Source organism: Neoarius graeffei, chromosome 4 (assembly GCF_027579695.1).
Source record: "Neoarius graeffei isolate fNeoGra1 chromosome 4, fNeoGra1.pri, whole genome shotgun sequence".
Taxonomy (NCBI): domain Eukaryota; kingdom Metazoa; phylum Chordata; class Actinopteri; order Siluriformes; family Ariidae; genus Neoarius; species Neoarius graeffei.
Window position 1 is genome coordinate 7,831,411 of NC_083572.1, and position 17,898 is coordinate 7,849,308.

Here is a 17,898-nt window from a genome sequence, read left to right on the forward strand (position 1 = left end):
AGTATAATATTTTTGTCTCATTTGTTTAACTGGGTTCTCTTTATCTACTTTTAGGACTTGTGTGAAAATCTGATGTTGTTTTAGGTCATATTTATGTAGAAATATAGAAAATTCTAAAGGGTTCACAAACTTTCAAGCACCACTGTATTGGGTAGCTAATGCTACTGTTTATTTGGCAAGATTATGCTAAAACATATTTCTGAAAGGACTTCAGATAAGTTAACGTTATTCATGTTAGCGTAACTCCGTTTTTACATGCTAACTAACAGTGTCCAAGTTAACTAGCTGTGTGTTAACGTTAGCCATGGACAAGGCTACGGCAACTTGGCGGGCAAATCCACAGAAAGTCATTTGACTAACCAGACTGCATAGCTATTGCGACGTTATCACTAGTTCTAAAAGCACAGACAACTTCATTGCAAGCTTTCTCTTGGAATAAAACATTTATATGCTTCTGCAGGTTGGAAGGCGAGGTTTTATAGGCCGTAATGTGGTTCGTTTTCGGCAAAAAAAGCAAACATTTAAAACGAAACGCATATTTAATCCTTTCAGAAAACTCAAACATGGGTTCATGGGCCATGGGTGCATTCATTCTCCAGAAGAACCGCCTCCTTCCATTTTGCCATCAACTGATCATGTTCAAATAATGCTGCTGAGAAATCACTGAACTTGATTTTATCCAGTCTATGGACGTGACGTGACCCTAGTGATTACTGATCGGCTGTCTCAGTGTCACCTGCGAAAAAACCAATCACGTTTTAGAAACGAAAAGAAAAGAAAAGAAAAAACATCCACTTTCAAAGCCGCTTCATAGTAACGAGTAATGAGGACCTTGATAGAAATGTTGTGAAGTGAAAAGTACGATATTTGTCTTTCAAATGTAGTGAAGTTAAAGTCATAAGTTTCCCAAAAAAAAATACTCAAATAAAGTACAGATACTCAAAAAGTGTACTTAAGTACAGAACTCAATAAATGTACTCCGTTACTGTCCACCTCTGCTGGCAAGGCATGCTGCAATACAGATGTGAGTAGGGAAGTCAAACTCTCACGGTTAACCATGTAACCCGAGCTGTATAGGCCAGAGGCCGAGGGCTATCGAAACGGAGATTGGCGCCGCACCCATACGCCTTAAAGAGTTGGTTAGTACTGGGACAGGAGACTGCCTGGGAAGACCAGATTCTGGCGCGAGAAGGACTTTGACTTTGGCTACGTTCACACTGCAGGCTGAAGTGACTCAAATCCGATCTTTTCGCCCATATGTGACCTGTATCCGATCTTTTATTGACAATATGAACGACACAGATCCGATTTTTTCAAATCCGACCCAGGCCGTTTGGATATGTGGTGCTAATTCCGATTCCTATCCGCTCTTCTCATATGCGACTTCAGTCTGAACCGCCAGGTCGCATTCATCCGACTTACACATCATCAACAAGCCACAAACGTCACTATTCTGCGCTGAAGTAGGCGGCGGGTCTCTCAAAAAAGTTACAACAACATGGCGCATAATCACGGGCGCAGATAGAGGGGGGGACGAGTCATATTTAAATTCACCTCGTTCGGTCCCCCCCACTTATAGGGAGGAAAAAACATCTATGCTGTCTTTCTTTGCATAAGGCAAACCTCACGGAAAAATCAAAAGACTAATTACCATTCGGTTTATTGAGGTGCACAGCAGTGTATACATAGTTGCAACAACTCACATAAAACAAAACAAAGACTGATATTCGGTTGGTTGAGCTGCGCAGACTGCACAGGTTGCGAGCTCGAGCTTGGTTGCTATGGTTACTAACAACAAGTTTGACAGGCATATCGGGGTTGGGGTTGGTTTGCTGGCAGCTTTGTCCCCCCCCCCAGTTTTTTGTCCCCCCCAGTTCAAAAAACGTATCTGCGCCCCTGCGCATGACATCAATGCGAGGGACGCTTCGGGCTGTGAAGGTTCTGAATCTTCTCAATGGAAGGACGCAGAGGTTAGGGAGCTGATTTCCATTTGGGGGGATGCAGCTATTCAAGCTAGATTGGATGGGTCATACCGCAACCGGGCGGTTTTACTTCCGTAAACACTGGCCATGCTCACTGCGTGTGACGTCGTCGTATCCTGCAGTGCGCATGCGGAACACTTTTAGGTCGCTTTTCGTTCATACTGAGGATCACATACAAGTCGCATATATTTGTTAATGTGAACGACCTCACAAAAAAATCGGAATTGAGCATTAAGCCTTGCAGTGTGAACGTAGCGTTTGACTCAATAAGTCAAACTTCAGAATGGAGAAGAAATATGATCTCAGTGGCTTTAACATTGACACGTTCGTTTGAGGATTGCAGAAACGATTGATCTCCTGGTATTTCCACACACAACACTTTCTAAACAGAATTTTATCCAGAAATGGCTTTTTTTTTAAACATAGGAAGGCTACTAGAACTCAAATAAGCACTCTTGACACCCATGGTGAGCAGAAAAGCATCAGAAGACCACATCAGTTGATACTCGTGTCATCCAAGAACAGGAATCGGGTGCTACAGTGGGCACAGGTTCACCAAAACTGGATAGTTAAAGATTTGAAAAAGACCAGTGTTTTTCATGTTAATTTTCCCCCCAATGCATTCTGATGTTTGACGTGAATAAACTAAAGTGCTTCACCTGTACCTGCATCACTTTGCGGTACACTGTGCTTCTGTCTGTGTGATTGGTTGATTGGATACTTGCATAAATGGAAAAATAATATTATTAACCAGTTACACACATTTTAAAACATCATTTTTGTATTTTTGATTGGGTTCGATGAAAAATATCATTGGCTTTCGTTCCTTTCCTTGTAGTGTTTCTAATCCCTGGTTTTGAATTCCCGAAGGTCTAGCCAGGTCCAAGTCGATCCCGTGTCAGACGTACTCCGCAGAAGTCGTGACCCTGTGGTACAGACCACCTGATGTTCTCTTGGGCTCTACAGATTATTCGACAGCACTGGATATCTGGTGAGAAGGTCAAACGCATACTATGTGAATATGACACATGTCCATCTGAGTGTGCAAACTTGGAAATCACAGCGGTTGCTCTGTGCTTGTAGGGGAGCAGGGTGCATTTTCATCGAGATGCTACAGGGGGTGCCAGCGTTCCCTGGCATGGCTGATGTTTTTGAACAGTTGGTGAAAATCTGGAGAGTAAGTGTATATTATGTGTATTTGCAAAAAAAAAACAAAAAAAACCCCAAGCAATTAATAGCATCATTAAAGGAATACTCCAGAATGTTTCAGCTTAATCTCTACTCTTCGTAACAAGAATTTCAACAGGTTTTCCCTGCACTAAGAAGAGAAGCAGACTCACATACAACCCCGATTCCAAAAAAGTTGGGACAAAGTGCAAATTGTAAATAAAAACGGAATGCAATAATTTACAAATCTCAAAAACTGATATTGTATTCACAGTAGAACATAGACAACATATCAAATGTCGAAAGTGAGACATTTTGAAATTTCATGCCAAATATTGGCTCATTTGAAATTTCATGACAGCAACACATCTCAAAAAAGTTGGGACAGGGGCAATAAGAGGCTGGAAAAGTTAAAGGTACAAAAAAGGAACAGCTGGAGGACCAAATTGCAACTCATTAGGTCAACTGGCAATAGATCGTTAACATGACTGGGTATAAAAAGAGCATCTTGGCCCATGTTTACATTAGACCGTATCAGCGGATCATCAGATTAACATTTTTAAAACGATTAGTGTGCACACAGCAACACCAATACACGATTTGCGTGCACACAGCAACACCAATACACGGAAACGCTCGGCTCCGCAGGCATCCTGCGCTCCAAATCACTCCGCCCTGAACAGCGAGTGCCCTCTGGAGGGTGCGCACTCCTGCCCTGCGCAGCTCACAGAGCGCGCGAATGAAGTGCACAAGCTGTGATTCGGGACTGAGCCGCTGTGTGTGTGATCCCAGCGCATATCACTTACCACTTGCAAGTGGAAGGATGGCAAGCCTAAAGACAATCATAACTACACAATGGGCAGTATTTGCATCAGTATTTGCAGTATTTTCATACTTTTATACTCTTTAATGAAAGGTGATACAAGGTGGAAGTCCGCGCCATTTTTCAGCAGTCGTGTCACATGACCAACGCCAGCGAATCAGGAAGGTGGATGTCACAGTGACGTCCAATGACGATGCCACCTAGAGCTCAGCACAGCGTATCCGCGTATCTCAATGTTTACACAGCACCGGAGCTGACACGATCTAGATTGAATACGTGGACGCTGGCGGATTCCCGTTTCCCGGCGTTTCCAGGCGGTTTAATGTAAACGGACAGTGCATCCGCGAAGAAAACGAGACAGATACGGTCTAATGTAAACTTGGCCTTGGAGTGGCAGCGGCTCTCAGAAGTAAAGATGGGAAGAGGATCACCAATCCCCCTAATTCTGCGCCGACAAATAGTGGAGCAATATCAGAAAGGAGTTCGACAGTGTAAAATTGCAAAGAGTTTGAACATATCATCATCTACAGTGCATAATATCATCAAAAGATTCAGAGAATCTGGAAGAATCTCTGTGCGTAAGGGTCAAGGCCGGAAAACCATACTGGGTGCCCGTGATCTTCGGGCCCTTAGACGGCACTGCATCACATACAGGCATGCTTCTGTATTGGAAATCACAAAATGGGCTCAGGAATATTTCCAGAGAACATTATCTGTGAACACAATTCACCGTGCCATCCGCCGTTGCCAGCTAAAACTCTATAGTTCAAAGAAGAAGCCGTATCTAAACACGATCCAGAAGCGCAGACGTCTTCTCTGGGCCAAGGCTCATTTAAAATAGACTGTGGCAAAGTGGAAAACTGTTCTGTGGTCAGACGAATCAAAATTTGAAGTTCTTTATGGAAATCAGGGACGCCGTGTCATTCGGACTAAAGAGGAGAAGGACGACCCGAGTTGTTGTCAGCGTTCAGTTCAGAAGCCTGCATCTCTGATGGTATGGGGTTGCATTAGTGCGTGTGGCATGGGGAGCTTACACATCTGGAAAGACACCATCAATGCTGAAAGGTATATCCAGGTTCTAGAGCAACATATGCTCCCATCCAGATGATGTCTCTTTCAGGGAAGACCTTGCATTTTCCAACATGACAAAGCCAAACCACATACTGCATCAATTACAGCATCATGGCTGCGTAGAAGAAGGGTCCGGGTACTGAACTGGCCAGCCTGCAGTCCAGATCTTTCACCCATAGAAAACATTTGGCGCATCATAAAACGGAAGATACAACAAAAAAGACCTAAGACAGTTGAGCAACTAGAATCCTACATTAGACAAGAATGGGTTAACATTCCTATCCCTAAACTTGAGCAACTTGTCTCCTCAGTCGCCAGACGTTTACAGACTGTTGTAAAGAGAAAAGGGGATGTCTCACAGTGGTAAACATGGCCTTGTCCCAACTTTTTTGAGATGTGTTGTTGTCGTGAAATTTAAAATCACCTAATTTTTCTCTTTAAATGATACATTTTCTCAGTTTAAACATTTCATATGTCATCTATGTTCTATTCTGAATAAAATATGGAATTTTGAAACTTCCACATCATTGCATTCCGTTTTTATTTACAATTTGTACTTTGTCCCAACTTTTTTGGAATCGGGGTTGTATAATGGAGATCTAAGGGCAGTTGTAGGGGCAAAAAAAATTGTGCAAATCACTTTTTTTTTTGATACATACATTTGCAGGAATTGTTCCACTCTAAATCTGGATTGTCCCTTCAGAGCTGGAACTGCTGTTTCATCAGGAAGAATTTGTTGGATAAAAGTACAAAGCTAATAGCTTTCATACGATTTTCTCTTGAGTCTCTCTCTCTCTCTCTCTCTCTCTCTCTCTCTCTCAGACTTTTATAATTGAAGCATTTGGACCATCATTTTTTTTTCTTTTTAAAAAGTCTGAGTTTGTGTGTTTGGTAGGCACGTAACAATTCACTGAATTCACAAGTGAATTTGGTTAATGATATCGGGTTCACGAGTAGATTTTCCCACAATATTGTTGAAAAAACAACAATGAAGAAAATTTTATTACCAAAAAACAAGAAACATGCACTGTATTTCCTACTTTTTTTTAAACTCATCTCATCTCATTATCTCTAGCCGCTTTATCCTTCTACAGGGTCGCAGGCAAGCTGGAGCCTATCCCAGCTGACTACGGGCGAAAGGCGGGGTACACCCTGGACAAGTCGCCAGGTCATCACAGGGCTGACACATAGACACAGACAACCATTCACACTCACGGTCAATTTAGAGTCACCAGTTAACCTAACCTGCATGTCTTTGGACTGTGGGGGAAACCGGAGCACCCGAAGGAAACCCATGCGGACACGGGGAGAACATGCAAACTCCGCACAGAAAGGCCCTCGCTGGCCCCGGGGCTCGAACCCAGGACCTTCTTTCTGTGAGGCGACAGCGCTAACCACTACACCACCGTGCTGCCCTTTTTTTAAACTCAAATATTAATTTTGTAAAAGAATTTTTTTTTTCATTTTTTTAAATAACCAACAATAATTATTGACAAACATTTGTAAATGTTGGGGTAAAATATAATAGCCTATTCACTAAAATATTTCTTTTATTCTAAAATTTAAAAAGTTAATAATAAATTGGGGGCGGCACGGTGGTGTAGTGGTTAGCGCTGTTGCCTCACAGCAAGAAGGTCCAGGTTCAAGCCCCGTGGCCGGCGAGGGCCTTTCTGTGCGGAGTTTGCATGTTCTCCCCGTGTCCGCGTGGGTTTCCTCCGGGTGCTCCGGTTTCCCCCCACAGTCCAAAGACATGCAGGTTAGGTTAACTGGTGACTCTAAATTGACCGTGAATGTGAGTGTGAATGGTTGTCTGTGTCTATGTGTCAGCCCTGTGATGACCTGGCGACTTGTCCAGGGTGTACCCCGCCTTTCGCCCGTAGTCAGCTGGGATAGGCTCCAGCTTGCCTGCGACCCTGTAGAAGGATAAAGCGGCTAGAGATAATGAGATGAGATGAGATGAGCTTTTCTAAGCCTTTATACTACCTCCATTTGCTTCTCTTTTCTTTATGTTTTAGCAGTCTGTAAAAAAAAGCAGCTCTGATTTCTTGTTTAATCTATTTGTACACAGTCACACAGCAGCTCTTTCCTATTTTAGATCTGTTTTAGTGTGTTTTCACAGCATTAGAGCTGTGTTACTTCCGTCTCAGGTGAAGTCACGCGCATTCCCACTATTTAAATAATATTGGCTGGCTTTTTTTTGTGGTATATCAGATATATTCCATTCAGCTAGCATGATATTGAACAAGTTGAAGACGAGTAGCTGAATGGAATATATCTGATATACCATGAAAAAAGCCAGCCAATAGTATTATTATTAGACATACATATTCCTTTCGGTTGTTCAACGCGTCTTTCGGTTTCAAAATTCTCTCAAAATCTTCCGTATTTAGCAAAGCAAACCTGGCGGCCATGTTTGTTTAGGAATTGTCACAGTCTCTCACTAGCATGGAAGTTTTACATTTCCGACATGTGACGTCACGTTGTCTTGACACCCATGCAATATTGTAAACCATATTCAACGCTCATTCTCCATTGGGTAGAGTGACTTAATACATGTAGGTTAAGCAATATGCTAACAATATTGCATGCTATTGAACCAAATGAATGAAACCTGCTAGATGGGATTAGAGCACTTGTTTTTATTCCACCGAAAAAGTGTCCTGTATGAATAACAATGTACGTTATTGCGCCCTCTGCTATCTAAACAACAGCTAGTAAAAACTAAGAAATTACTCAGCCTGATAATGATCGCAATTCATTTTTTATTTCATCAATTCGGATCATCATAAATTTGTATCGTAATTTATCATTGCACGATATATCATTACATGCCGAGTGTTCGGAGAAGGGTCACACCCGCTCGCCAATAGACTGACTCTCATGCATGCTCTGGACAGCGCGCACTATGAACTGACTCTCGCGCGGCACCACGAATGACACACACCTTCGTTGGATTAAGCTGCAATCAACACGCCTACATAAGGACGCTAAAGACTCATGCAGGTGCGAAGTATTGAGTTGTTTAGCGACACATTACCGAGCCATATTTTCATATTGTTCTCCTGGTTTCCTGATTCCTATTCCTTGTTTTTTGATTCTGCTTTTGTCTGTGCCTGGGACCGTCTGTTTGTGTCTCGCCCGACCTATTGCCTGTTTACTGTTTATGATTGCTGCTTGCCGTTTTGGACCGTATGCCTGATTGCTGTTTTTATAATAAAACTCTTCTCCACCTACATCCATCTTCACCACCCTTCTCTGACAGAAAGCTGGATTATTTACTACCTTCCAGAAGGATTTTTCAGGACGATGAAACTGTGGTGTGCCAAGCTATTCATCTCACAACTGCATTACTGATTTTAAATAATGACGTCCTGAATTATATCATTTTGCTTAAGGTGTAAGTGCAGCCATCGGGGACAGTTCTCATCTCATCTCATTATCTCTAGCCGCTTTATCCTGTTCTACAGGGTCGCAGGCAAGCTGGAGCCTATCCCAGCTGACTACGGGGGAAAGGCGGGGTACACCCTGGACAAGTCGCCAGGTCATCACAGGGCTGACACATAGACACAGACAACCATTCACACTCACATTCACACCTACGGTCAATTTAGAGTCACCAGTTAACCTAACCTGCATGTCTTTGGACTGTGGGGGAAACCGGAGCACCCGGAGGAAACCCACGCGGACACGGGGAGAACATGCAAACTCCGCACTCGGGGAAAGTTATTTTTTTAAAACATTAAATTTGGCAACCATGCTTTCTACATGACTGCCTGCCATACTTGTACATTGTGTACATAATACACAGTGTACACAAGTCACACTCATCCTAACTTTACTGGTTTAGCATGAACAACTCGCAACACAATATGGACTGCATTGCAAAAAGAGAACGGAGCCCTGGTTAGAAATTTTTAAATTCTTAACTCCTAATGAAGAGAAAAAACAAAGTAAACACCTTCTCAACTTATAACTGCAGCAAGAACTTGACCCTGAGTTCAGCAAGTGATGCTGAATCAACATGGCCGCTCACAGCATGAACAGTAAACAAAGTCGCACTTCTTACCTTTAAATGAGCTTTACTGTATACATACACTGTACAAGTATTTACTTTCAGTCAATCAAAATATAAAAAAGGAAAATATACTTGACTTTTCATGGTTAGCTGGTTCGCTTGTTGCCAGCCAGATCAACATGGCTGGGTTGGGGTTTTTTTTTCCCCAGAAAATGACATTTTGCACAAACGCTAATTGACTCCTTCGACAGCTGCCCTTAAACCTCCTTAATAAGTGACACTTGAGCCAACAGGCTTTCTGTTCTTTTCTTAGTACAAGGAAACTTGTCCGAATCCTTGTCGTTGTTAATCGTACATGCATTACTGATGTCGTAAAGAGAGGCTGGATTGAAAATGCACCAGAGTATTCCTTTAATAACACTCATGAAAGGGTAGATAAGAAATTTGTCGAATACTGGTGGCCTGATGTGAGAGCAGGACTTAATCTCCTGTTTATTTCCTTTCCTGTCCACCTTCATTCGCTCTCCAGGTTCTCGGCGTACCCACGGAGGAGAGCTGGCCAGGAGTGAGCGAGCTGCCAAACTATAAAGCGGGTGAGTAGGCACACGTCCTGTTCCGCTCTCCGGCCCTACACCCGCATCCTGAAGTGTTAGAAAGGGTTAATGATAAGCTCATTTTTACATTTTACTGCCTCACACCTCGCACAGTTGGTCGTCTGAATCAGCCATGCTTTAAACTTTGTGTGTGTGTGTGTGTGTGTGTGTGTGTGTGTGTGTGTGTGTGTGTGTGAGAGAGAGAGAGAGAGTTTGATGTAGATTGCTATTTCCCGTAATGATAAATCACTGGATTATATATTAAAAAGGTTTAACAATCCCTGTGTGTGTGTGTGTGTGTGTGTGTGTGTGTGTACTGTCTGCCATTCTCTTTTAGCATTAAACATATAGATTTGCCCACACTTATTGCAGCAGAAAATTCACAGAGTGCTGCTGAAGCTCCCTTGGCAGACATGCATGTGTGTATGCGTGTGTGGTTGCATGGACGCTCACTACAGGTGCTAAGCTAACACGTTACAACATAACTTCACACTTCCGAGTCAGACACAAACACACTTCTTCACACACTGGAAACAGGGAAGGGTGTGTGTGACAGGGTGGTTAAGTTCTCCTGCAAGCAGACATGAGTCAAAAATGCAGAGTGATGACACAGGTGCTGTGTCAGAACTTTACTGTAGTGTGTGTGTGTGTGTGTGTCTTTGTGGGGACCAGTTGTCCCAACAATGATAGAAATATCTGACAGGTTTGTCCTTGCGGAGACATTTGGCTTGTTGTTGCTCCTCAAAAAACCACACTGTTTAAAATTTATGATCATGATATTTTCACACATTGAGCTGGTGATATTATACATATATACAGTGGTGCTTGAAAGTTTGTGAACCCTTTAGAATTTTCTATACTTCTGCATAAATATGACCGAAAACATCATCAGATTTTCACACGAGTCCTAAAAGTAGATAAAGAGAACCCAGTTAAACAAATTAGACAAAAATAATATAATTGGTCATTTATTTATTGAGGAAAATGATCCAATATGACATATCTGTGGGTGGCAAAAGCATGTGAACCTCTAGGATTAGCAGTTAATTTGAAGGTGAAATTAGAGTCAGGTGTTTTCAATCAATGGGATGACAATCAGGTGTGAGTGGGCACCCTGTTTTATTTAAAGAACAGGGATCTATCAAAGTCTGATCTTCACAACACATGTTTCTGGAAGTGTATCATGGCACAAACAAAGGAGATTTCTGAGGACCTCAGAAAAAGTGTTGTTGATGCTCATCAGGCTGGAAAAGGTTACAAAACCATCTCTAAAGAGTTTGGACTCCACCAATCCACAGTCAGACAGATTGTGTACAAATGGAGGAAATTCAAAACCATTGTTACCCTCCCCAGGAGTGGTCTACCAACAAAGATCACTCCAAGAGCAAGGCGTGTAATAATCGGCGAGGTCACAAAGGACCCCAGGGTAACTTCTAAGCAACTGAAGGCCTCTCTCACATTGGCTAATGTTCATGTTCATGAGTCCACCATCAGGAGAACACTGAACAACAATGGTGTGCATGGCAGGGTTGCAAGGAGAAAGCCACTGCTCTCCAAAAAGAATGTTGCTGTTTGTTTGCAGTTTGCTAAAGATCATGTGGACAAGCCAGAAGGCTATTGGAAAAATGTTTTGTGGACGGATGAGACCACAATAGAACTTTTTGGTTTAAATGAGAAGCGTCATGTTTAGAGAAAGGAAAACACTGCATTCCAGCATAAGAACCTTATCCCATCTGTGAAACATGGTGGTGGTAGTTTGGGCCTGTTTTGCTGCATCTGGGCCAGGACGACTTGCCATCGTTGATGGAACAATGAATTCTGAATTATAGCAGCGAATTCTAAAGGAAAATGTCAGGACATCTGTCCATGAACTGAATCTCAAGAGAAGGTGGGTCATGCAGCAAGACAACGACCCTCAGCACAAAAGTCGTTCTACCAAAGAATGGTTAAAGAAGAATAAAGTTACTGTTTTGGAATGGCCAAGTCAAAGTCCTGACCTTAATCCAATCGAAATGTTGTGGAAGGACCTGAAGCGAGCAGTTCATGTGAGGAAACCCATCAACATCCCAGAGTTGAAGCTGTTCTGTACGGAGGAATGGGCTAAAATTCCTCCAAGCCGGTGTGCAGGACTGATCAACAGTTACCGGAAACGTTTAGTTGCAGTTATTGCTGCACAAGGGGGTCACACCAGATACTGAAAGCAAAGGTTCACATACTTTTGCCACTCACAGATATGTAATATTGGATCATTTTCCTCAATAAATAAATGACCAAGTATAATATTTTTGTCTCATTTGTTTAACTGGCTTCTCTTTATCTACTTTTAGGACTTGTGTGAAAAGCTGATGATGTTTTCGGTCATATGTATGCAGAAATATAGAAAATTCTAAAGGGTTCACAAACTTTCAAGCACCACTGTATGTGTGATTTCCTCGCACAGTGAGTGTCCACTTGGATCAAGTTGTTAGCTATGTCACGTCGTGAAACGGATACAATCAATTCAGTCTGTAATCAGATTCCGGCTGTCAAAATGTCCGCCCCGCTGCTGCTGCACCGGAGTCGGAAAGAAATCTTTCAATGAAACTTTCTCAATTTTGAGGGTTTGCAGACTTCTAGAATCAGGACCCGAATGCAGGAAAACACCATGAACGGGACAGCAATCTATCACAAGGCACCACACACATACACATATTTACAATTTAGGGGCAATTCAGAGTCACCAATCCTCCTACCAGCATGTTTTGGGAAGTGGGAGGAAACCAGAGAACCTGAAGAACATTCATGAGTTTTTTTTTTCTGAATCTGAATGATACAAAGCACAATACATTCACATTAATAAGCTTACGCCTATTGTGTATTGATAAAAGCAGATAAACTGGCACCATTGTATTGTATGAACACGTACTGAGAATGAATATAAGCTGTGAACAGGGCAGTAATGCTGTGTGGTGTGTGTATGGCACAATCTCTCTCTGAGTGTTTGAGTCAGGCTCAGGCACAAGGCCAGGCTCGCAACCACAACCAGGTGTGCTATGAGGTGAACACAGTATAGCTTTGAGAGAGAGACAGAGAGAGACGGAGAAAGAAAGACAGAGAGACTGGGTGGCCGTTCACCTAGAGGAAAGAGAGCCATGAGAGAGAATGTGTCCATGACACAGCCAAGTGTGTGGGTTCCAGGGCGTGCAAGGTCACGCTCGTCCCGGGAGAAGGGGAATGAGGTTTTTAATCGAGGATGCCTGAGGTGGAGGCCGCCGGTTTCGGCTTTCTCCAAACACTGAGAGAGCATTTTGTGTGTGTTCTTACAGAATGGTTCCTGCCCTGCAAACCCCAGCAATTCAGAGATGTCTGGAAAAGGTAATATCAGTTTAGCTTGTGCGTGTGTGTGTGTGTGTGCGCGCATGTGCGCCCATGTGTGTGCGTATCTGTGTTCGTTCCAAGAGAGAACAGAGGGATCTTTGTGTAGTCAGCACCCCCAGCTGCAACTTCCCAAGCAAAGGCCTGACCCATACCTTTGCCTCTGTATATGTGTGTGCGTGTGGGCGTGTGTTGGCTCAGATTTGCACAGTTACCCTATAAGACGGAGGACTTGGCGCAGCAGATGTTGACGATGATTCCCAAAGAAAGGATTTCAGCCCAGGATGCGTTACACCATCCCTACTTCAACACTCTTCCACCGCCTGTGATGCAGCTGCGAGACAGTGAGTGTTCCCTCACACCATTAAAGGAATACTCCTCTGCCACTTTCCAAGCTAATTTCTATCCATTTCCAGGAGCAGTAAATGTACCACCTTTCCCTGTACTGAGAAAAGATGTAATGTGTGTCAAGAGGCACGAGGAAAGGGCATTTATTTGGTGTGCGCTTAGGTTTGGGCAAGAATTACTGTATAGCCATAGTTTAATGCACAGGGGAGGGGGCGGAGCTTACACATGTGTGCAGTGTGGGGAAAAAAAGGGCAATCCATTCTCAAAAAATGTGAATGCAGATACTAGTTGGAAAACCACAAAACAGGAGACAAGAAATGATGCTCAGAAATGCACAATACGATTGGCAAGACTTCGCTAGGAAGAAGAGAACCAGCAGGTTATAAAGAACTAAACTGATTAAGGAGAAACAGTACAGGTGAACACATAAAGGTAATCAAGCAATATCAGAACAGGGCTGGAGATCGAACCAAAACAAATGCACATGGGAAAACGAAAACCAAAAAAGCTGAGAACCGTGACTGAGAAGGGGTCATTCATGAAATAGAATAACTGTTTATAAGAAATTGATTTATAATAATGGACAGATGTCAAAGTTTGTCAAGTATATAACAGTATGATCCCCAGGACTTTTTGATATCCATCAAAAACTCATTTCTTGTCATTGATTTCAATTAATTTCATCTGTGTTAATGGACAACAGGCAAGCTGATGTTATAATATACAGCAATTATACATTATAATCTAAAAAAAAATTCACCATGCTGTGAACTGAGCCTACACTGACCAATAGAGATGAGAAAAGATTTTTATGCCAGTGTTGGACAAGATGGAGTAGAAACTAATCGCACTAACGAGCTACAAATCTATAAGCGCAACTGCTGGCAAGCTTCGGTTTGGCACATGTCCAGTGTGTGTATATTGGGTGACAACAAAATGCGCATACATACAGTATATCACTTAAAATCGACCTCCGCTCATGAGCACCTACACCAAACCAGCAACGTATTTAAATAAGTCGAAGAGTCGAAGATGAGTGTAATATCATGCTAGCTGAGGTGGTGTTTACATTAGACCGTATCCGTCTCGTTTTCGTCGTGGATGCACTGTCCGTTCACATTAAAACGCCGGGAAACGACTCCACAGGCGGAACAACTTGAATCCGCCAGGGCCCACGTATTCAACCCAGTTCGTATCTGATCCGGTGCTGTGTAAACATTGAGATACGAGGAAACGCAGTGCTGAGCTCTAGCTGACTTCGTCATTGGACAACGTCACTGTGACATCCACCTTCCTGATTCGCTGGCGTTGTTCATGCCACGTTGGTCATGTGACGCGACTGCTGAAAAACGGCGCGGACTTCACTTCCTGCTATTGTTTCCGCCTTGTATCACCTTTTTGTTTTTCATTAAAGAGTATAAAAGTATGAATATAATGCTTTGCTTTGTCATTCTTAATGTTGTTCATGGTAAGATGCAAATACTGCCCATTGTGTAGTTATGATTGTCTTTAGGCTTGCCATCCTTCCACTTGCAAGTGGTGAGTGACTTGCGCATGCCCGATATGCACTGGGATCACACACACAGCAGCTCAGTCCCGAATCACTGCTCGTGCGCTTCACTCGCGCGCTCTGTGAGCTGCGCAGGGCCGGAGTGCGCACCCTCCAGAGGGCACTCGCTGTTCAGGGCGGAGTGATTTGGAGCGCAGCCGCTGAGGAGGAAGCGCTGAGCCGCACTGACACATTTCAACTTACGTGCCGTCTAATTAGTCATGTGATTAGCGTATCCGTGTATTGGCGTTGCTGTGTGCACGCAAATCGTTTTAAAAACCTTAATCTGATGATCCGCTGATACGGTCTAATGTAAACACCACCTGAATGGAATATATCTGATATACGATGAAAAAAAGCCAGCCAATATTATTATTATAATACATACACATTCCTTTTGGGTGTTCAGCGCGTCTTTCTGTTTCAAAGTTCTCTCAAAACCTTCCGTATTTAATGAAGCAAACCTGGCGGCCATGTTTGTTTACAAATTGTCACAATCGCTTGCTCGCTAGTGAGGAAGTTTTACGTCTCCAACGTGTGATGTCATGTTGTCTTGACAACCATGCAATATTGTAAACCATATTCAACGCTCATTCTCCATTGGGTAGAGCGATGTAATACACGTAGGATAAGCGATATGCTAACAATATTGCATGATATCGAACCAAATGAATGAAACCTGCTAGAAGGGGATAGAACACTTGTTTTTATTCCATCAAAAAAGCATCCTGTATGTATACATGTATGTTAATGTACTTTCTAATTAAATATTTCAAACAAAATATACAACATCTGCCCCCGAGTTCCACGAGAACAATCCACGTGCAACCAGACTCACCTAATCACAAATTCCGTTCTCTCGGAAAGGATGAAATTTAAAAGATTCAGACCTGAATTTACATGGGACTGAACATTTCATGAAACTGTTTTAAAGAAATACATTGTGTTTCAATAAACATTTACACACACAACTGCCCTTAGACTTCCATTATAAGTAAGTTTTGAGTACAGAAGTTTCCTCAGCGTAGGATAACGTGTTGAAATTCCGGTTTGTGGTAAGAACTGTAGTAGTGTGGGATTAGATTTTTTTTAAAAAAGTTCCGGAGTATTCCTTTAAAAATCTTTTGAACAGCTGTAAATCATAATATTGGTGATATCAGTGAAATCTGATGAATGTGTTTTTCTCACTCGTCTTTCTGTCAGCCGTATCCGTCTTCAAGGTGCCTGGGGTGAGGTTGGAGACGGAAGTGAATGATATCTTCAGCCCCAGCAGACAGATGAAATCCTCCCTCGTGCCCCAAGGGAAATGCTGGTGATAGGCTCCTGATGGCCCACGTTGACCACACAGAACTTTTCAGAAGAGGAGGAAAGAAAGAACAAGCTCTTGGTAATGGAGGGTCATTCTGGATTCCTCGTTAGCAAGAATAATAGGACGATCCTGAGTGTTGTTTTTAAGAGCACCATCCATTTGCAGTGACTGTGCAGTGGTTAGGTCTTGTGGATGGATGGATGGATGGATGGATATTTGACCTGAAGGATGTGCTGGAGTTCTTGAAGCTCTGAGATTGAAATCTGTGAATGACTCGACATAAGTAGCACTTTTGATATCGCATACAGAGTCGCCAAGATCTCCAGTTTAGCCGTAATATTTTGTATTTTGTAGTTTTTTGACGCCTGAAAACTTCTCGCCAACAGTCAGTGAGAACAAATTCAAATAAAATCGAAACCTTTCAAAAAGCAAACTCACGGAAGCGAATTCAAAGGACGTGGAAGGTCTGCATTTGCATCTGGTAGCGGTTGTTTTCGCTTTCTTCAGTGAAGTTTGACAAGCATCAGTCTGGCGAGCCAGTCGAAGACGTGAAGGCGGGGCTGTGGTGTCTTTGGTTGGTAAAAGAATTGAGGAACCGCCTCTTATTAACTATCAGTTAACACCAGAAATATACATCGTTGCTTTCTCACTGTTGCTTGGTGCACGTTGACAAATGCTGGAGTTTCTTGTTAGCAATCTTGGCATCTCTGTAGCATATAATGTAATTTATGTAGCTTTGGTAAATATTTTTCCAGAAGACCCATTAACATGGAATAAAGTGAGCCAGAAAGGAGGGAGGGGATGGGTAAAATCTCTCACATATGCATGCTGACCCATGAGTGTTCGAGGCAAATTGCAAATTGAAAGGTCATGGCCATATGGGAACAAGAGCTGGAGCCGATCCCAGATACTCCCAAGGACGGAGAGAGAGAGAGAAAGAGAGAGATACTTTCCTGGAAGTTCTTCATTCTTCCAAATCCTTTCAGATGATGTGTCGGGGGTTTTTTTCCCCCCATGGTCCTGTCTGACTGTTCCTTCAGTTTGACATCTTGTGCGATTTCGGTGCAGCATTTAGCCTGTATGCTTTTTTTTTTTTTTTTTTTTTAAAACCAGTTCTTTGTACTCTCTGTTGATAGAATGGGTTTCTTTAACCTTTTTCGCCTGTTAATCAGGCTGTTTATTCATACTCACTGCTCGCTGATTAAAACCCGGAAACAGGTGTATAATGTAGGATATGATCTCACATACCATTCCAGCTATTGGAGCAACATCTGCGTACACTGATGACCCGAATCATCGGCTGTATGATGAGTTCATATCCATACAGGTGTGTAACGTGAGCAGAGCACAGCCAATGTCGCACATGTGTGTGTATATATATTAATCCAAATCCTGACTTCTGTTCTTGTTCAAATAAATATCTCTCGTCTATATTTTCCTTGTTTTCCTAAAAGAAAAGAAAAGAAAACACCTTCAAGCCTTATCACAACACATGGTGAGAAATATAAAGAACAGTACATTGTGAAATGTCACACAAAGACTCTCACAAGGGTAGGGTTGCAAACATACCTGCAGGGGTTTTCACACACACACTTCATGCACTTCCCTCACTTCATCCTTTTTTTCCCCCCCTCATGCATTTTTTTAACACTAGTTCATACTTCTAATCAAACCATTCTCCCATCAC

At 42.6% G+C, this 17,898-nt stretch overlaps 1 protein-coding gene across 3 annotated transcripts in view; it reads left to right on the forward strand.

Moving 5' to 3' along the window:
• cdk15 (cyclin-dependent kinase 15) overlaps positions 1-17,644 on the forward strand; it is a 52,584-nt gene extending 34,940 nt beyond the window's left edge. For 2 of the 3 annotated variants that reach the window (XM_060918115.1, XM_060918114.1), the window contains 6 exons: positions 2,853-2,973; positions 3,066-3,159; positions 9,588-9,651; positions 12,957-13,005; positions 13,207-13,349; positions 16,106-17,644. In XM_060918115.1, coding sequence (XP_060774098.1) covers positions 2,853-2,973; positions 3,066-3,159; positions 9,588-9,651; positions 12,957-13,005; positions 13,207-13,349; positions 16,106-16,218 — 584 coding nt within the window. In that variant the 3' untranslated portion in view covers positions 16,219-17,644. The remainder of the gene's footprint in view (positions 1-2,852; positions 2,974-3,065; positions 3,160-9,587; positions 9,652-12,956; positions 13,006-13,206; positions 13,350-16,105) is intronic. The other variant, XM_060918116.1, reaches the window with a different exon arrangement.
• The last annotated feature ends 254 nt before the right edge of the window (positions 17,645-17,898 follow it).